This window comes from Geotrypetes seraphini, chromosome 16 (assembly GCF_902459505.1).
Source record: "Geotrypetes seraphini chromosome 16, aGeoSer1.1, whole genome shotgun sequence".
In the NCBI taxonomy this organism is placed as follows: domain Eukaryota; kingdom Metazoa; phylum Chordata; class Amphibia; order Gymnophiona; family Dermophiidae; genus Geotrypetes; species Geotrypetes seraphini.
Genome location: NC_047099.1, coordinates 15,800,303 through 15,822,124, shown reverse-complemented (window position 1 = coordinate 15,822,124; position 21,822 = coordinate 15,800,303). Strand labels below are relative to the sequence as shown.

At 40.7% G+C, this 21,822-nt stretch overlaps 1 protein-coding gene across 1 annotated transcript in view; it reads right to left on the bottom strand.

Annotated features, from left to right (window-relative positions):
- LOC117349731 (olfactory receptor 1J2-like) overlaps positions 1-9,112 on the bottom strand; it is a 32,039-nt gene extending 22,927 nt beyond the window's left edge. Inside the window, exons 1-2 of the mRNA XM_033923323.1 lie at positions 9,032-9,112; positions 8,178-8,234 (exon numbers count right to left, since the gene is read on the bottom strand). Of these exons, the coding sequence (XP_033779214.1) occupies positions 8,178-8,234; positions 9,032-9,112 (138 nt within the window). The remainder of the gene's footprint in view (positions 1-8,177; positions 8,235-9,031) is intronic.
- Between the last annotated feature and the right edge of the window lie 12,710 nt (positions 9,113-21,822).

The following is a 21,822-nucleotide window of genomic DNA, read 5'->3' as shown; positions in this document are numbered from 1 at the left end:
ACTGCTCAGACGGTGAATGTCTGCTATCCTATGCAGATGACATCTAGCTCCTGATCCTACTCTACATGGATCTTAAGGATCTCCCTAAAATACTTTACAAAAACATCGAAAAAAATTAATCTTGGGCTGTCATCAATAAACTAAAGTTAAACACCACAAAAATCAAATTACTCTAGTTCCATTGTGAAACACAATCTGTCCTTACAAGCCTGACTTTGCCTTCTATTGCTTCACTAAAAGTTGAGAAGGCTTCCAAGAGTACTTAGAATCCTGTTAGACTCTAGACTATCCTATGGACCCCAAATCTCCAACCTCTGGAAAAAAATTTTTTCTACTGTTTAAAACAATTGAGACTTATCAAACCTTACTTCTACAATAATAATTTTGCAATTCTGGTCCTAAATCAACTAGGAAGGAGTGGCATAATGGTCAGAGCAACAGTCTCAGCACCCTGAAGGTGTGAGTACAAATTCCATGCTGCTCCTTATGACCCTGGGCAAGTCAATTAATCCCCCCATTGTCCCAAGTATATTGGGTTGTGAGCCCACTGGGACAGATAGGGGATTGTAAACCACTTAGCTAACTTTGATAGACGATATATAAATACCTAAGATAAATAAATAAATAAATAGATTACTGTAACTCCCTCTGTCCAGGCATAACTTCTACTCAATTGAATAAGTTTCATATGATTCAGAAAACTGCAATCAGGTTGATCTTCAGTTTGAGGAAATATTACCACATCTCTGAGTACTGTTATAGGCTTCATTGGCTACCTGTAGATGCTTGAATCCTGTTTAAGCTTTCCTGCACTGTGCACCATGCTCTAAATGCCAACTTGCAGAATAACATAGTAACATAGTAATATAGTAGATGACGGCAGATAAAGACCCGAATGGTCCATCCAGTCTGCCCAACTTGATTCAATTTAAATTTTTTTTTTTTTTTTCTTCTTAGCTATTTCTGGGCAAGAATCCAAAGCTTTACCCGGTACTATGCTTGGGTTCCAACTGCCAAAATCTCTGTTAAGACTTACTCCAGCCCATCTACACCCTCCCAGCCATTGAAGCCCTCCCCTGCCCATCCTCCACCAAACGGCCATACACAGACACAGACCGTGCAAGTCTGCCCAGTAACTGGCCTAGTTCAATATTTAATATTATTTTCTGATTCTAAATCTTCTGTGTTCATCCCACGTTTCTTTGAACTCAGTCACAGTTTTACTCTCCACCACCTCTCTCGGGAGCGCATTCCAGGCATCCACTACCCTCTCCGTAAAGTAGAATTTCCTAACATTGCCCCTGAATCTACCACCCCTCAACCTCAAATTATGTCCTCTGATTTTACAATTTTCCTTTCTCTGGAAAAGATTTTGTTCTACGTTAATACCCTTTAAGTATTTGAACGTCTGAATCATATCTCCCCTGTCTCTCCTTTCCTCTAGGGTATACATATTCAGGGCTTCCAGTCTCTCCTCATACGTCTTCTGGCGCAAGCCTCCTATCATTTTTGTCGCCCTCCTCTGGACCGCCTCAAGTCTTCTTACGTCTTTCGCCAGATACGGTCTCCAAAACTGAACACAATACTCCAAGTGGGGCCTCACCAATGACCTGTACAGGGGCATCAACACCTTCTTCCTTCTACTGACTATGCCTCTCTTTATACAGCCCAGAATCCTTCTGGCAGCAGCCACTGCCTTGTCACACTGTTTTTTCGCCTTTAGATCTTTGGACACTATCACCCCAAGGTCCCTCTCCCCGTCCGTGCATATCAGCCTCTCTCCTCCCAGCATATACGGTTCCTTCCTATTATTAATCCCCAAATGCATTACTCTGCATTTCTTTGCATTGAATTTTAGTTGCCAGGCATTAGACCATTCCTCTAACTTTTGCAGATCCTTTTTCATATTTTCCACTCCCTCTTCGGTGTCTACTCTGTTATAAATCTTGGTATCATCTGCAAAAAGGCACACTTTTCCTTCTAACCCTTCAGCAATGTCACTTACATACATATTGAACAGGATTGCCCCAGCACCGAACCCTGAGGGACTCCACTAGTCACCTTTCCTTCCTTCGAGCGACTTCCATTAACCACCACCCTCTGGCGTCTGTCCGACAGCCAGTTTCTGACCCAGTTCACCACTTTGGGTCCTAACTTCAGCCCTTCAAGTTTGTTCAACAGCCTCCTATGAGGAACTGTATCAAAGGCTTTGCTGAAATCCAAGTAAATTACATCTAGCATATGTCCTTGATCCAGCTCTCTGGTCACCCAATCAAAAAATTCAATCAGGTTCGTTTGGCACGATTTACCTTTTGTAAAGCCATGTTGCCTCGGATCCTGTAACCCATTAGATTCAAGGAAATACACTATCCTTTCTTTCAGCAACACTTCCATTATTTTTCCAACAACTGAAGTGAGGCTCACCGGCCTATAGTTTCCTGCTTCATCCCTGTGACCACTTTTATGAATAGGGACCACATCCGCTCTCCTCCAATCCCCAGGAATCACTCCCTTCTCCAGAGATTTGTTGAACAAGTCTTTAATAGGACTCGCCAGAACCTCTCTGAGCTCCCTTAGTATCCTGGGATGGATCCCGTCTGGTCCCATTGCTTTGTCCACCTTCAGTTTTTCAAGTTGCTCATAAACACCCTCCTCCGTGAACGGCGCAGAATCTACTCCATTTTCTCGTGTAACTTTGCCAGACAATCTCGGTCCTTCTCCAGGATTTTCTTCTGTGAACACAGAACAGAAGTATTTGTTTAGCACATTTGCTTTCTCCTCATCACTCTCCACATATTTGTTCCCAGCATCTTTTAGCCTAGCAATTCCATTTTTTATCTTCCTCCTTTCACTAATATATCAGAAAAAATTTTTATCTCCCTTTTTTACATTTTTAGCCATTTGTTCTTCCGCCTGTGCCTTCGCCAAACGTATCTCTCTCTTGGCTTCTTTCAGTTTTACCCTGTAGTCCTTTCTGCTCTCCTCTTCTTGGGTTTTTTTTATATTTTTTATATGTTCTCTACTTCCCACTTCACCTCATTGAGGATTAACGCTGTCACAAACCCGAGCCCAATGCCGGCCTTGTGCCAGGGAAGAATCGTAAAAAACTACCCCTGAAACTGGTCCGGGCTAATCACTTTGTCCCTGTTAGACAGGAACAGGACCAGGAAGCACAGGCTGTGTTCAGACCTGACTTAGAACATAGCCTGATGAAAACTGGCAGGGCCCCTTTAAATCCTCCATTTTGTAAGAGGCTGGCTAAACAGGGCAGAAGGCAGCCTCAGCTGAAAGAAGTCCGGCCCCTGAGTAGGACTGGGCGGGGCACAGCAGCCTTGGAGCATTTGGAGAGCTGGCTGTCCAAGAGAAGGGGAGAAACAGGAGAAGCTCTCAGGTGGAAGGAGCCTCCAATTCTTCCAGAACCAAAGGATGTGGAAATGCTAGACACAGAGCCAGAAGGAACAACCCTGGTAAACCCAGAACATGAAGCAATGGATTGGAGTGCTTTACCAGAGGTGGGACTGACTGAGGAAATGGATGTTAGTTAATTTTGAATGTGTGTTTGGCATAGCTGGCTTGGAAGTGATTTTTTTCTTTCTGGGTTTATTTTTGAATATTTCCATTTTCTCTGGGACAATAAAGACTTGTCCTGAGCATGCTAGCCAAGGAAGGTGTGCTAACAAAGTGTTTTGTTTGCTTGGAAGTTTTTTTTTCAAGATGGCTGCAGCAAGCCGTGACTAGGCTGCCATGAAACAACTTCAGCAATATCTCTCTTAGAGTGGGAATATCCTGAAGGCTGGGGCAGGATTTGCCCAACATCTTAGTGGAGGGATTGCGGGTTATTTTGCTCTTTTCAATAAGAAGCCGTTTTGGCAAATCCGCCAACCTTGAAAGGGAAGTGCTGCACATTGCAGTGTGTCATATTTTGTTTTGTTAATTTGCAATGAAGACTTTTGGGAGACTGTATTGAATGCAATGCCATTACCCTCATTATGAACTAAGACTTTCCTGGGACATAAGATATGAGTTTCAAAGAATATAACCAGACCAGGCTGGTATGAGCAGCATTATTTTGTTTCTATGATTATTATTACTGGGACTTTTATTATTATGCATTTTTTTGTTTTTGCCCTCACTGAGGAATGAATAAATTTGATTGCTTTGCTTTATTACCTACCTGTGTGAAGCCATATTGTTTTTGGAACACAGGATTAGTATATCCACAACAGGGTCTTCCTCCCTCTTGGGGAAGCACGCTGAAGGAATTTTGTAAGCGTGTGCCGGTTCCGCTAGTCTTGAGGGCTGTCCACGCTACAACACCCTACAACTGATTGATCCCTCATCTAAGGGAGTGAAATACAAACACATATTCAACACCCTCTTCACTTTTGCAGCTACCAGAACCTGGAATGACCTTCCAGCACCCTTAAGAATAGAACTTAGGCCCAGATTCACTAAAGATAGCGACAATCACTGTTGGCCGATTCTCTGGCTGATTTTCAAACAGCGATTGATTCACTATCAAGTTTGCACAGTGAGCGATTGAGTCAGTGCAGAGCCCTGACAGTAGTAACAGGAGAAACAGCAAAATATCTGTCCAATTAAAAAAGTGAAAAAAGCCCCCCCTCTAACAAAGTATCCCCTCCCTCCCTCCACGAACCTCAAAAATGGCAGGCGGGATGCCCACTCCCTCCTGTCACCAGACGCTGCCCCCGATAAGCCTGAGCCAATCAGGGACTTCCTTAGGGAGGAGTCTAAAGAAATTCCTGATTGGCCACTTCAAAACCAGTGTGATGATTTAGCGGTATATAAACTGTGCATGACATTAAATTAAATTAAAATTGAAAATTCCTAAAATCACCAACCCTGAACCACCAACACTTACCAGAAACATTTACAGCATTAATCAAATTCATTCAAATGTAAAACTATTTCTACTGTAATAATGACATCTATCTGCAAATCATAGCAACAGCTATGGGCACCAGGATGGCACCACAATATGCAAACCTCTTCATGGCAGAACTAGAAAAGACATTTTTAAATACATTTCAGACAAACCCCCTAATATACCACTGGTATATTGAAGACATTTTTATGATTTGGACTGAGGGAGAAGAGTATCTCAAACAATTCTACAATTCTTTCAATACATACTAGCCTACAATCAAATTAAAAATTGACTATTCCCCAGAAAAAGTAAATTTTCTAGACCCACAGTCTCTATTAACAATGGTTACATACAAACATCTATATACAAGAAACCTCCACAATTCCAGCTTTCACCCTTCACTTATAAAAAAAATTCACTATACACAGCCAAGCCACATGATACCACCGCATATGCTCTGATCCAACAGACAGTGATAAACACCTAAAGACCCTGACTGAATCCTTCGAACACAAAGGATACAACCCTAAAATAGTCTCCAAGAATATTTCCTCATCCCTTAAAACACCCAGAGAAAACCTACTACACTACAAAGACAAAAAAAAAACCATAGGCAGGTAGTGACATACAAACCAGAGCTGGAACAACAACAAAATAAGTTAGATCTATAACCACTACTTCAGGAAGATGAATTACTAAAATAAATATTCCCAGCACCACCTGTGCTGCCTTCCATCAGCCACCTAATCTGAAACAAAAATTGCTAAAAAGCAAGCTAAGCACACAAACCCATGAACAGAATGGCACACATCTTTGTGGTGTGGCAAACTGAAAACTGTACAAGCACATCTCAAAAGATCCCACGGTCATTCATATGGGAAAAACATTCAGCATAAAGGGATCCTTCACATGTTCATCATTCAGTACAAAAAGTGCAAAAGAAGCCAAAAGCTAAAGACCAGAATCAACTTGCATAGATATCTTATTAAGAATTGCAATACCAAGAAGGATGTCACTTCTGTCAGACACTTTCAAAAAACTGATCACTGCACCAATGATTTTATGATAAGAATACCATAAGAGAACTTTAAGACAATCCAAGAACGTAAAACCTTTGAAATCAAAATGATAAAATATGTTGACACCTACCAGACAGGACTTAACAGAGATCTTGGCATCCTTTCCCATTGCAAAGACATTTACAACTGCTCTGCCACCTCTCTGTCTCCTGCCCACCCATCCTTACCTCTTCCTAGCCCTAAAATGTTTCCATGTTTTCCTTACATATACTGAAATTTGCCAATATTTGCTAATTTCTGATCTGAAGAAGAAGGGTTACCTTTGCAAGCTCATCATAAAAATGTATTGAGTTAATTCAATAAAAAGGGTATTACCTTATTTCCTTTGTTTTTTGTTTTATTTCATTATATTACCATGGAAAGTAGACTAATACGGCCACCACACAATTTCACTTTCTCAGATTATTACATTAGTGGATTCAAAAGTGGGAGCAAAATAATATATACCATTGAAACTAGACACTGGTTGCAAATATACTCCTAACATTGTCTGGTATGACAGAAAGATGACAGTAAGATGAGAAGAGCAGGTGCAGAAGACCATGTAGAGTAGGATTTTAGGATGTTGAAGATGATAAACACATAGGATGTCAGGGTTAGGGAAATGAGGTGAAAGTTGTAAACATCAATGGTTTCAATGACAGCGGTGTCTGTGCAGGATAGTTTCATGAGAGTTGTGAAGTAGAGAATGACACAGGGAAATATTTGGCCCTGTCTCCACCCCGTCTCTGTGAGATCGCCCCATCACCGTCCTGTGGTCCCCATCACCATCCCATCCCCGCGAGCTTGGTCCCCGTCACCGCCCCGTCTCTGCAAACCTAGAGAGAAGAAGATTGCTTTTTAAGTAGGAGTTAACCAAAGTGGATGGAATTGGGGAAGGGTTATGAGGAGGTGGGGAGAAGTGGAGAAATGGTAGGGGAGATTGATAGGGAAGAGTCAAAAGGGGATTGTGAGACAAATATTCTTAATCTAGCCTCTTTCCCAGCATCTTCTCTCCACTCTCTCTTCTCCATTTCCCTTCAGGCTGCTTCAGCATCTTCTCCTCTCCACCCCCTACCCCCCAGCACCTTTTGCGCGGTCCAGCAGCTCCCTCCTGCTGGCTGGCCATGCATCTCCCTCCCTCCCTTCCTCTTACCTTCCCTTTGTGGTGATTTCTGCAAGGCTATGCGTTCTATTGCAGCCGGATCCTTGAAGTCGTGTCGTTTGTGGCTGCTGGAATAGATTCCTTTGATGCAACCGGAAACAGGAAGTTGCGTCAGAGGAGACCTTTCCAGCAGCCACATGCGATGCAACTTCAAGGCTCCGGCTGCAATAGAATGCATAGCCTTGTAGACATCGTATTCACCACGAAGCGAAGGGAAGGAGAAGGGAGGGAGATGCCTGGATGGATGGTGAGAGAGAGGGGCTGTTGGACTGCACGTGCTCATTCTCTTAACTGCAGAGACTAGGCCATTCACCACTCCACGGGGCGTGACTCGCTTTGTCCCCGTACTCGTGGTGACCTCTTTTTTTGTCACCATTTTGGCGGGTTATCTGCGGCTACCCATGAGTGACAGCCACCGTGTCATCCTCTATTGTGAAGTCACAAAGAACATGATTGATCACATTGGAGTCACAGAAAGAAAACTGAGATTTAACAATAGCATGGGGAATTGCCTCCACAAAACCATGAGAAAGCTGCAAGGAAAGCACAGATCCTCTCGTTCATGATAATAGTGTAATGTAGTGGATTGCAAATTGTGACATAATGATCATATACCATTACAGCGAGATGCAGAAATTCTACCCCAGAACCAGTCAGAAACCAATACATTTGTATAATACATCCACTGAAATATATAGTGATTCAGGAGGATTGTCAATAATTTAGGAACTGTGACTGTAAGGGAAGAGATATCTATCATGGATAAGTTGGCTAAGAAGAAATACATAGGAGTGTGGGAGGTGTCGATCAGCGCAAATTATGTAGATCAGTGGCTCCCAACCCTGTCCTGGAGGACCACCAGGCCAATCGGGTTTTCAGGCTAGCCCTAATGAATATGCATGGAGCAGATTTGCATGCCTGTCACTTCCATTAAATGCAAATCTCTGCCGATTGGCCTGGACAGGGTTGGGAACCACTGATGTAGATAATGAGGAGGTTCCCCAGCATAGCCTGAGAAGAAGAGAGGGAACTGAAACTCTGGGAACTCTGGGAATCCAAAACTCACAAATTCTGTCACGTCATTATGATTTCTCATTGTTATATATTCATACTCCAAGCTGTACTGAGAGAAGAAAGGAAAAGAAAAAAGAAAGAAACTAAATCAAACAAACTGTAACCCTCAGTCTAAGGAATACACAAACTATCACCAAACCTCAGATATGCAGTTTTCAGGTCATGGAAATAAATTTTAAAAAATGTATTGGCAATGGATTCCATTTAATTGGCTAATTGTAAGAGCCTTACTCCAGATGAGAGGGGTCAAAAAGACTTAGAACAACAAATTGAGATCTGCTCCCTATTCTCCGAACACATATAGGGTTTGAGGCTAACTGAACTCCTTGTAAGAGATATTGTTAGGATATTACATACAGGGTGTTGAATCAGTAGGTAGGAACTCGTGAGAAATATTTATGAGTTCACCAGGGTTAAATACCGCTAAATGCACAAGCGTGCCCAGCAGATGTTACCCACTCACATCACTTTAAACACCCTTTGGGCTAATCTAAAAATCTATAATTTATAATGCAAAAAACTTTTTTTCAATTTTCTTTTTAACTATGTTTATCCCAGGACAAGCATACATATATTCTCACTGATGGGTGATGTCACCGACAGAGCCCCGGTATGGATGCTTTAAGAACTTGGAAAGTTCTCGTTGGCCCACACCGCACATGCGCGAGTGCCTTCTCACCCAAAGTAGGTGCACGGTCCCTCAGTTTCTTAGTTTCCACAGATCTAAGTCGCGTTTCAACTGCTGTTGAAAAATTTTTTGCTGCCTTCCCGCTTGCGCAGCATTTTTTTTTCTTCATTTTTCTCAGGGACATAGCCAGTCTTCCCATTTTTCCACCTTCTCCTCACCCCATTGGAGGTCGGCTTCAGTTGTTCATCGATCGCTGGGAACTCATCACCTCGGACCTTTGGGTCCTCAACATCATTCATCAGGATTACTCTCTAAATCTTCAGACTCTTCCACCAGAAAGTCCTCCAAAAGAGTCTACTTTGCACCCTGCTCACTCCTCTCATCTTTTCCAAGAGATGCAATCCCTTCTTCTACTCAATGCCATCAAAGAAGTTCCTCTTGATCAATGGGGCCGGGGGTTCTACTCCCATTACTTTCTAGTCCCCAAGAAGATCGGAGATCTCAGACCCATCTTAGACCTCAGAAATCTCAACAAATTTTTGGTGAAGGAGAAGTTCAGGATGTTATCCCTTGCGCTTCTCTATCCTCTCCTAGATCAGAACGATTGGCTATGCTCCCTAGATCTCAAAGAAGCCTACATACATGTACCTATTCATCCGGCTTCCCGGAAATACCTCCGGTTTCAGATCAATCATTGTCATTACCAGTACAAGGTTATCCCTTTCGGCCTGGCATCCTCTCCCAGAGTATTCATGAAGTACCTGGTGTGGTGGCCACATCTCTCCGTTCATACAGCCTTCAGGTCTTTCTCTACCTGGACGACTGGTTGATCAAGGCTCCATCATCTCAGGAAGTGATCCATGCAACAACTCAGACCATTTCTTTCCTTCAGCTTCTGGGATTAGAAATAAACCTCTCCAAATCCCATCACATTCTGAATCAGTGCCTTCAATTCACTGGTAGATATTCCTGATATGCCAACATAAAAAGAACATAAGAACATAAGAAGTTGCCTCCGCTGAGTCAGGCCAGAGGTCCATCCTGCCCAGCGGTCCGCTCTAGCAGCGGCCCATCAGGCCTAATTGCCTGAACAGTGTCCCTGACTAATTTTGTAACTGCCTCTAATCCTCTAATCCTATCCCTATTACCTACCTCTACTCCTATCTGTACCCCTCAATCCCTTTGTCCTCCAGGTACCTGTCCAGACCCTCTTTGAAGCCCTGTAGCATGCACCTGCTTATCACATCCTCCGGTAGCGCGTTCCATGTGTCCACCACCCTCTGAGTGAAAAAGAACTTCCTGGCGTTTGTTCTAAACCTTTCCCCTTTCAATTTCTCTGAGTGCCCCCTTGTACTTGTGCTTCCCCGTAATTTGAAAAATCTGTCCCTGTCTACTCTTTCTATGCCCTTCATGATCTTGAAGGTTTCTATCATGTCTCCTCTAAGTCTCCGCTTTTCCAGAGAGAAAAGCCCAGCTTCTTCAGTCTGTCAGTATATGAGAGGTCTTCCATACCCTTTATTAGCTTAGTTGCTCTTTTCTGGACTCTCTCAAGTACCGCCATATCCTTCTTGAGGTACGGCGACCAGTGAAACGAACATGATCAGTTTCTAGGTCCCGAAATCGTTCTGCAAAACATTCTGTCATCTGGAGGCAATTCCCCTTAGAAAGAAAGATAGGTAGCCAGTATTCTAAAGAGATTTTTTGCCTGATTTATTATGAGTGTGCATTCTTTATATATCTGTTACATGGGTCAGTGGTAACCATCACAGGAAAAGGGGGATGGACAAGAGAGGGGAGGGGGTGCGTGAGCAGGATATGTACTTCATTGTTTAAATCTTAAAGGTGTTAAGAGCTGTGGGGGGTTGAGCCTTCATGTCTCAGACAACTAACCTAGTTAACATAAATTAAATGACCTCTTCCCAAACCATTAAGAGAGTAAACACCCAACATTCTACATTTGATTACTTCCAGCATGGACAGAGACAGAAAACTTAAAATGTGTCCTTTCATAGACAGAGACAGAAAATCTATCTTTTCATTTCAATCCCCTCTTACGTCATGAAAATGACGTCATAAATGCACAGCATGAGCGTGGAGGGAGAGATATTCTAGATATGTCTCTTGAGGAGGAGTTTTAGGGGCTGTAATATGAGTCAAACAGCGCAGGAACAGTCTAAAATTACATAAGCAACAAGAGTGCAGATAATAATAAAGATTATAACAATAAGAAGGTCTAAGTTCAACATTCTTATTGATAGTAATAAGGGACTCAAACCTAGCGTTAACCTGGTCTCGGGCCTTGAATTCATCTGTGACCCCTCTTGGGACCCCTATCTCATCTATGTATAGCTAAAGCGCACTGGCCTATCTACTGGCTGAGTAGTTTAACACGGAGCCGGAGGTCTCCACAGAGCCAGTCTAAAGCAAAATCTGATGCTGCAACAGTGAAGCATACCTATAATTTCCAAAAAAGAATACTAGGCTGTAGTTAAATTTCCAGTATGCCTCGGACAATAGTTTCTGATTAATACATTAACACATTTTAGAATCAGGACTACTTGAAACCGTCTTCCTGCCCTCAGGGTCTATCTGCATCCCCTTGCCAGAGTCAGATTGATACAATTTCCCATAGGCCTTTGGTGACACCAGCTATGCCAACCGAAAATGCTGAACGCCTGCAACGGCTAGGCTGACATCTTCCATATTCTTTGAAATGAAAGCAAACTTGTGGTACCCTTAGCCAGCTTGCCTCGCTTATGCCTTGCCAATCTCTAACAGTATATCCTCCAAGCTATGAAGATGAACAGTTCCCATTATGAGTTCAAACCTCTGTCTTAGGTCGTATAGGCCATAATCTGGGCGGGGATCCCAGTATGCCCATATCTTACCCGTCGTTGAGCGAATGAACGTGCATAAGGGTTGTAGGAAACTTTCTCAGGAGGCCCAGGCAAAAAGGTACAAGGATGTCATAAGAGAGTATGTAAGTATGGGATATGGGATAATATTATCTCTGACCCTGGTAATGGTAATGCAATAGGCCATGCCAAATTAAAACCAAATTAGAACCAAATTAGCAAGTTGTCAGAGAAGATACTGGAAATTCATGTATAACTGCCTTAAAAGCTAGAAGGAACTTTGTGAGAAAAGAAATGTACACGTGTTTCACTCTACAGCAAAGGAGAATCATAACAATACATAGCAAAATTTGTAGAATAGTTAAGACAGGATGAATTAAAACATTAAATACATGGTTTGCAGTGGGCGAATACTCAAAGAAAAGTTCCCAAACTTGAGAAATGAGCATCTCGGAGCAAATTTTGTGCAATCTGTCCATTTTCAAAAGTTCACTTCTTTGGAGGTTTACTTAAGTTGTTCAATAAAGTTCAGCAGCTTATGAAATGTCTCATTGCCCATACCAAGAGGTAGTAGATGCACAGCATATGAAATAAAGCCTGGAATGTCCGTAGAATAGGTTAAATAGGTGGAATTGTACAGCAAAGCGTTCTTAGGAAGGTGGCTATATCCGATGAACAGGAAACAATGTGTAAAAGTCTTTGCAGCCAGGGTACAGGAAGATGAATTACAGTCTCTTTAAACTGGTGAGATGCACGCTTGGGATGAAATGTGCACAGGATCTGTGTTCACCCTTGAGATGAAATGATGTCTGTGCATACAGGGAGGGATTTGAAAAGAGTCCCGATATCATTCAGCAGCTGTGCTTCAGTGTGATCCAAATAAGAGATAGAAAACGGGAGAGAAACCATGTTGCCTGTACTGAATGGAGAGAGAGAGAGAGAGAGACCAGGTTGCCTGTACTGAATGTGGCAACATGTGACAATATTAATACATTTATTTGTTATAGTTATGGCAAAAGAGAGACAATATTCAAGTACTTAAGGTTCTTAATCAGACATTCCAAAAAGATATGTTTTTGTGTGCTGCATATAACTATTATGGCAATTCAGAGAAACCATAATTCTGTACTGAATGTATATATAAAAATTATGTCAGTCAGAAATGTGTACTGAATGGTTCATATCAAGTGAGCACCATAGAATAAACACTGTATAGATATAGAATAAAACCTTTTCTTAAAATATAACCCCTAACTAAGCTACATTTAGCATATGCAAATTATAGGGAAAAAAGAACATTGCGCAATTGGGCTAGTTAAAAAAAATTGGGGAAAAGAGCTCTAGAAATGGCCAATGTTATGTATCCTGGGGTACCCCCTAAACTAAAACAAATAGACAAAAGACAGACCACATAGCACAGACAACATAAAACACAAATTTTAAGGCGTCGGCATTATTCTTTCATCTGTCAAGTGTTCAGGGCTGAATTTAACTCTGCAAATAAACACATTGTTATAGAAAAACACAGCAAAGATGAACCCCTGAGTAGTACAAATAATGCATATCATAACCATCTCATATTTAGAAAAGCTAATGTCTCTTTGGATCGTCTTTATCTCTGCAGTGACAAAGAGGATCCCTGGAAAACACCAAAAATATCCTAGTGCCAAAACTGGGATGGGCATGCATATATCCGAACCGCTGCTAAGAAAAAGAAAAGAAAAACACATTTTAATTTTGCAACATCCTAATTTCAGCTAAAACAATAGGAAGGAATTTTTTTCCATTCACAAATGTGCCAGCTGTGGCTTTCCAGATTTTATCTTTAATAGTCCTGTTCATGCGTTCGACAATACCGGAACTCTGTGGGTGATATGGGAGATGAAATTTCCACTCAATGCGGAATGCGATAGCTAAATCTTTGCATACTCTGGCAGTGAAAGCAGGACCATTATCTGTTGATGTGTGTGGGACATCCCACACATAGGGATGATTTCGCAAAGTAAAGTGTTCACCATAGTCTGAGCAGTTTCATTTGTAGTGGGAAAAAACTTCAGGTTATCAGGAGAACATGTCAACTGTTCAACATGTCAACATGTCAACATGTCAACAAGGGCAGCTGGTATACAGGATTTCCCCTCTTTGCACCAAAATCCGTCCGAAGGGCGGCTTTGGGCACCGGCCAGATGGGCATTGATTAAGCCAGTGACCAGGGTCTCCGCAATTAAAACATCCAGTACTTCTGGATGGATTATTGCCACCTCAATCGGAGGCAGGGGCCCGCCCCCTACGAAACCCGTGACCCCCTCTTCCGTGAGGAGCGGACAGGCGCGGTCCCCAGGTAGGTAGCTGGCCCTAATAATGCAGGATTTCCCGAGGCTTAGAGATCTCAAAGCGTATGAGAGTGTTGCATAGTGGTTAGCGCTACAGCCTAAGGAACCTGAGGCTTGGGGGTTCAAACCCCGCACTGCTCCTTTTTTCAATCTGAAATTATGCACGAGAACTAGTGGGCCATTCTGAAATCATTTGTTTGACCAGAATCTGCAAAGGAGAACGGAGGTTAGAAAGGAAAGTCTGAAGTAGGGAATCCATATTTGCATGGGCACTAAGTCGAATCATATTGGATTCCTGTTACTCATCGCATTACCTTTAAAATCCTACTTTTAGTTTTTAAAACACTGTCTTTGAACGAACCCCAATTCATTAATAACTATTTACTCCCCATAGTATATCACTTTCTTTAAGATCCATGGAACACCTTACCTCAGCATGTAAGAGAAGAAAATGACCTAAACCATTTTAAAAGCAATCTGAAGAGCTTCCTTTTTAAAGACGCCTTTAATTTATTTATTCCCTATTCCTATTGCCCTCACCATTCACGTCTTCCCTTGTGCTCTATTAATACAATTGTAGTTCTGCCCTTTCTTCCTTATGCATCTGTTAGTTTGTATGTCATGTAATTTACTATAAATAAGCATATGTGTACACCTTTTGTTTTTTATGATCATATTAGCACTATAATTAAATCTACATTTTACAGATTACGTAGGATACGATCTATTGCAAAATTCCTATGTCCTAAATCAATAAACATTCTTATCCATTCTTTAGTGATTTCTAAATTGGACTATTGTAATGCCCTATTTAAGGGGATATCGCTAAACGAAATTAAGCGACTTCAAATTATTCAGAACATATCCATTAAACTCATCACTAAGTCTAGAAAATATGACCATGTTACACCCCTTTTGATAGATGCACATTGGCTTCCAGTTAATTTCGGATAACGTACAAACTCTGTCTGCTTGTTTTTAAATCTCTTCTTCATAAGACCCCAGCATTCATATTTAAACATTTAATTCCTTATCATTCAAACAGAACCCTGAGGTCTAATGAGCAAAACTTATTAACCATTCTATCACTTAAAATTATTAACACTAGACGTCAATTTATTTATTTATTATTATTATTTTTTTTTTTTTATAACTGCTCCTCAAACTTGGAATGATCTTCCCATTTATCTGCAGAATGAGCAGGATTTAGGAAAATTTAAAAGCAATTTGAAAACATTTCTTTTTAAAGATGCTTTTAATATTTAATTAAATAGTTCTTAATTTGGTGATGTTATTTTACTGTGTTATGCTATGTGTTAATTGATTCCCCTAATGTATTTTTCCTTTGTTTTACTTTTCTTTATCAATTGTATTTCTAACCCTTATCTTACCCTATGTCATGAGTATAAAATATTATGTATTAGTTTTTTACCCAATGTTATTATTTAAAGTTTGTTTTGTATTGTATTGTCCTTATTTGACTATATTTTAATATGTTCATCGCTTAGAATTTGATTAAGCGATTAATCAAGAAAAATAATAAACCTGAAACTTGAAACTTGATTTGTAAATCGCTTAACAAATTAAATTAAGCTATTCAATAAGTTAAAAATAAACTTGAAACTTGAATCTCACAAATTTCCATATTTTTCTTGCTCTATCTGTAAAACTAATTCTGGCCCCTGTATTAATTAAAGTTAATTTATCCTGACCCTCTTTAAGACAATTGCCTCCAAATTATTCAAAATACTGCCATTAAAATCATTTCACCTTAAAAGCTCAAAAATTTGATCATGTCACACCACTTTTGATTAACTCCCATTGGCTTCCCATAGATCATTGATTTACTTATAAAATAATGTTACTGATACATAAAACCATAGCTTCCGGTCTACCTGATTTCATCAACAGGTTATTAATCTCCCACAACCTGCATCACACATTACATTCTTCTTATCAAAACCTGTTATCCATTCCCTCTTTAAGACACCTTGGCACCGTGCATACTAATAAAGTTCATCACTTGATAAATTTAAAACTAGCTTGAAGGCCTTTCTTTTTTAAAGACGCATTTGGAGTATAATAGTCCTTTTAAGGAAACAGAGAGTTGGAATAAAAGGCCAATACTCAGACTGGAAATGGGTCACGAGCGGAGTTCCGCAGGGGTCGGTGCTGGGACCTCTACTGTTCAATATATTTATAAACGATCTGGAGACGGGGACAAAATGTGAGGTTATCAAATTTGCCGATGACACCAAACTCTGCAGCAGGGTTAGAAACACGGAAGACTGTGAAGACCTGCAAAGGGACCTAACGAGACTGGAAGACTGGGCAAACAAGTGGCAAATGAGTTTTAACGTACAGAAATGCAAGGTCATGCATGTAGGGAAAAAGAACCCGATGTTCAGCTACAAAATGGGGGGAACACTGCTAGGGGTGAGTAACCTTGAAAGGGACCTGGGGGTGATGGTAGACACATCACTGAAACCATCGGCGCAGTGTGCGACAGCCTCAAAGAAAGCAAACAGAATGCTGGGCATCATCAAAAAGGGTATCACAACCAGAAGAAGTCATTATGCCGCTATATCGCGCAATGGTGCGCCCGCACCTGGAGTACTGGGTGCCGTACCACAAGAAGGACATGGCGGTACTCGAGGGAGTGCAGAGGAGGGCGACTAAACTGATAAAAGGTATGGAAAATTTTTCATACGCTGACAGGTTAAAAATGCTGGGTCTGTTCTCCCTAGAGAAGAGGAGACTTAGAGGGGACAAGATAGAAACCTTCAAAATCCTAAAGGGCATAGAGAAAGTAAATAAGGGCAGATTCTTCAAACTATGGGGAGCCACAAACACTAGGGGTCACTCGAAGAAATTGAAAGGGGACAGGTTTAGAACAAATGCTAGGAAGTTCTTTTTTACCCAGAGAGTGGTGGACACATGGAACGCACTTTTAATAATTACACAAATGTATTTTCTACCCTTTTTCATTTTGTTTCGGTAAGTTCCCCAAACAAACCTGAAACCTAAAACGGAATTTATTTTTTATTTTTTTTCTTTTCTTTCCGGCGACACAGCACAAGAAAAGGCAGAAATTTAAACCTATAAGCAGTGCAAACACATACGGGAAAGACAAGTGCTGAAAAGTTCTCAGCCGGCCTTGGTTCACTCACATTCAATTCATATTAAGCCCTACAGGGTTCACCACTTTCACCTACCCTATTCAACATTTACATATCCTCTCTAGGACACCCACTGCAAAAACCAAACCTGATGTATTACATATATGCAGACGACATCTCCATCCTAATCCCAGTGAACAGCATAACAAATGAAACCTCAAAATACATTACTCATATAATGACCGAAATAGAACATTGGACAAGCAACTTCAAACTGAAACTTAACACAGAAAAAACAAAAATCTTCCTTGCAAGCCCAACGGATAAAATTACCTAATTCAACGCTACATATAAAAGACCATGATTACCCAATTACAAAAATATTGGGAGTCACATTGGACACAAACCTCACTATGATTGAACACACGAATATAGTGGCAACAAAATGTTTCACGATGCTATGGAGATTAAAGACCATCAAAAAATACCTTGACCCACTTTCGTTTAGATTACTAGTGCAATCACTAGTGCTTTCTACCCTGGACTATTGTAATATCGTTTATTTGGGTATCATTCAGAACTCAGCTGTCCGCTTGACACATGGATTAAAAAAGAATGACCATGTCACCCCCACCACAAACCACTGCACTGGCTGTCAGTCGAGGCAAGAATATTATTCAAGTTCTCCTGCATATGTTTCAAGCTAGTTTGGGGACCAGCACCTACATATCTACAAACCCATTTCGCACTCCACAACCCAACAAGACAAACCAGAAACAGCTATCTTTTTTGCATACCCAAGCATAACCAATTGTAAATACAAAAACTTTCTGGACAGAACCTTCATGTTCCAAGCAAATAAACAGCAACATTGGCTAGACAGTCACATTAATAAAGCCGAACTGACCTACAATGCCTTTTAGAAAACTCATAAAAACTACCCTATTTGACAGATACATCACCTAAACAGAACCTCACCAAGCACTCTTTCTTTTCACAATGCTCTCTGAAATCCTAATTCGTGCTTTTTCTGAATCTCTAAACAAACTGTACATTGTAATTTTTTCCCTCTTTTTTTTCCAGGAAAGCTGTGATTTTTCTTTACAGGTCAGCTCCGAAATTCTTAGCAAACATTATATTTTGTAATTTTGATTCCTAATAGTCTCTGTACTCTGTACTTCCTCCACATATTGTAAATCACTGAATGTCCAGCTCTCTTAAATGCAAACCGCCCAGAGTCGCAAGATTGTGGCGGTATAGAAGAATAAAGTTATTACCATTATTATTATTATTACTGAAGCGAACAAAGTCTCATCTGTCTAGGTCGGAGGTGGAGAATCCTAAGTGCCTTTATGACCCATTAGAAAAACAATATCACAATGCAGGAATTTTTTCAATAAAAAAAACAATGTAACAATGCAGAAATTTTCGCTTACCTTACCTTATAAGTGAGGTACATTAATAATATACAATATAATCTTATACTCTATAAAATCTTATCTAAGCGATAGATGAGAAAGCGCATGCAAAGAATAGCACAGATGACAGAATGCGCAGACGTTTCTATAAATCCACAATAGAGACTTTCCAAAAGTCTTCACTTAATTTCATTCTTCCCGAAAGAATGGCAGCTGCTTATTTTCGCGGCGGGAATTTACCGAAAACTCCACATTAATATTTGTCCTTGCCAAAAGGACAATAACTGCGGTGGGTTTACCGAAAACCCTACAATTTAAATAAAGGGTTGGAACATGATGCCAATACCTGTGAGTATTAAAGAACAGAATTCAAAATTCAGAAATACTCACAAAATATTGGTAATGTCAAGTCCATCACGGACGTAGCCCCCAAATTGAAACGAACATGATCCGTTTCTAGGTCCCGAAATCGTTCTGCAAAACATTCTGTCATCTGGAGGCAATTCCCCTTAGAAAGAAAGATAGGTAGCCAGTATTCTAAAGAGATTTTTTGCCTGATTTATTATGAGTGTGCATTCTTTATATATCTGTTACATGGGTCAGTGGTAACCATCACAGGAAAAGGGGGATGGACAAGAGAGGGGAGGGGGTGCGTGAGCAGGATATGTACTTCATTGTTTAAATCTTAAAGGTGTTAAGAGCTGTGGGGGGTTGAGCCTTCATGTCTCAGACAACTAACCTAGTTAACATAAATTAAATGACCTCTTCCCAAACCATTAAGAGAGTAAACACCCAACATTCTACATTTGATTACTTCCAGCATGGACAGAGACAGAAAACTTAAAATGTGTCCTTTCATAGACAGAGACAGAAAATCTATCCTTTCATTTCAACCAGTACTGGGCACAGTACTCCAGGTGCGGGCGCACCATTGCACGATACAGTGGCAGGATGACTTCCTTCGTCCTGGTCGTGATACCCTTCTTAATGATGCCCAACATTCTGTTTGCCTTCCTTGAGGCTGTGGCCCACTGCGCCGACGCCTTCAATGATGTGTCTACAATCACTCCCAGGTCTCTTTCAAGGTTATTCACCCCTAGCGGTGATCCCCCCATTTTGTAAGTGAACATCGGGTTCTTTTTCCCTACATGCATGACCTTGCATTTCCTGCCCTTGCATGTTTTCGATGTGTTCCCAGATGCAGTCTTTAATCAGCGCTTCCATCATCTTTCCCGGGACCGAGGTCAAGCCTGTAGTTTCCTGGGTCTCCCCTTGAGCCTTTCTTGAAGATGGGTGTGACATTTGCTATTTTCCAGTCTTCCGGAATCTCTCCAGTTTTTAAGGATAGGTTGCATATTTGTCTAAGTGGCTCAGCTATTTCGTTCCTTAGTTCCTTGAGTACCCTTGGGTGAATGCCGTCCGGACCTGGCGATTTGTTGCTCTTTAGCCTGTCTATCTGCCTGAGGACATCCACTTTGCTTACCTCTAGTTGGACCAGATTTTCATCCTGATCTCCTTTTACGATCTCCTCAGGTTCTGGAATGTTGGTTGTGTCCTCCCTCGTGAAGACTGAAGTGAAGAACTCATTTAGCCTGTCAGCTATTTACTTTGCTGTACTTGCAGCTTTTACCCCTGGACACCTGTGCATTGAGCTATTTAGGGTTGTATTCTGCAGTATGGATTTCCATTAACATGTCTTAGCTTGAATTACTGATGTCCTCCCATATGCATACCTGTTTGATGTACCATTTCTTACTGTGGCCCCATGATACTTTTCTTTATATTTTGTGTCCTGTATATCTTATGTTATATGAATGGTAGTTTCAACTATTGCTATCCCTGATTTGATATGTCGCTAACTTTTTGCTCCCTGAATGTGAAGGGACTCAATAACCCTGTTAAACGACAAAAAATATGAGACTATGACTTCCGTCTTCATCCAGACATTGTCCTATTGCAGGAAACTCATTTGTCTGCTAGAGAATCTGTTAAACTGCATTTTTCCTGGGCTATACCAATTTTATTTACTCCAGCTGCTGAAAAAAGAATGGGGTTATAGTAATTGTAAAGCATAGACAGGATATTAAACTGAAATTTCTGAAATTTCTAAAATTTCTGTATAGCTCACTCTCAGCTTATACTCAAATAACTCGTATCTAAACTAAACTACTTATATTTAAACTACTGTTCTTAATTTGCTGTATAGTCCCTATATTTAAACTGCTGCTCAGTCTCGTATGTCCAAGTATTTAAATATACTGTATAATCTTGTATGTCCAATTCACTCCATTGTGAATGTTTACTTGTAAACCGTTCTGAGCTACTGGGAGGACGGGATAAAAATCTAAATAAATAAATAAATATCTCACTCCACAGATCTAATTGGTAGATGGATTAAAGTTCAACTAGAGATTAATGGTATATCTCTTACCTGCCTCAATGTCTATGCACCTATCGCTGATTTACCTACTTTCTTTGATGATTTGGCTATATAACTCTCTGCTTCGCCTGATAGCCTTTATATAATAGGGGGAGACTTCAATCTCATACTTGACCCAGCCTGTGACCGTAAATCTCATGCCCAATATAAAACATCCCGATCTTGGCATAAATTACATGATTTGATTAATCAATTTGATCTAATTGACCCGTGGAGAATTGCCCATCCTGGGGAATGTACCTTTACGTACTACTCGCCACCGCATTCAACATATTCTCGTATAGATTACTTTTTGATGAGTGCTGCTTTGTCTACATATTTTTCCTCTGCCACTATTAGGGAAATTGCCATTTCAGATCATGCTGCAATACTGCTGTGCCTTCATAATGTCATCAAACCTATCCCATACAAACAATGGAGATTTAATAATTCACTTCTCCAAGAAACTGAGTTCTTAGACTATATCTCCACAAAAATTACTGACTTCTTCATATTTAACAGTCCTTCCTCCACTGATTGGGTAAATTTATGGGACTCGTTTAAGGCATTTATTAGGGGCGAAATAATATCAAAAGCAGCATATATGAAGCAGGAGAGATTGCGAATAACTGAAGAATTGGAACTCAAGATCAAATTAGCTGAGGACCATCATATAGCTAATCTGCGAATTTTCCGCTTTGATGCGCCTTCGGGCACTCAGAATGGAATATAATGCACTTTTAAGCAAATTGGCATCTCACACGATATTACTCAAAAATGCCTCTTATTATGGGGATAACAATCGTTGTGGACACCAGCTAGCTCAGTATCTGAAGGGGAGATCATCTAAAACTTATGTTGCCGC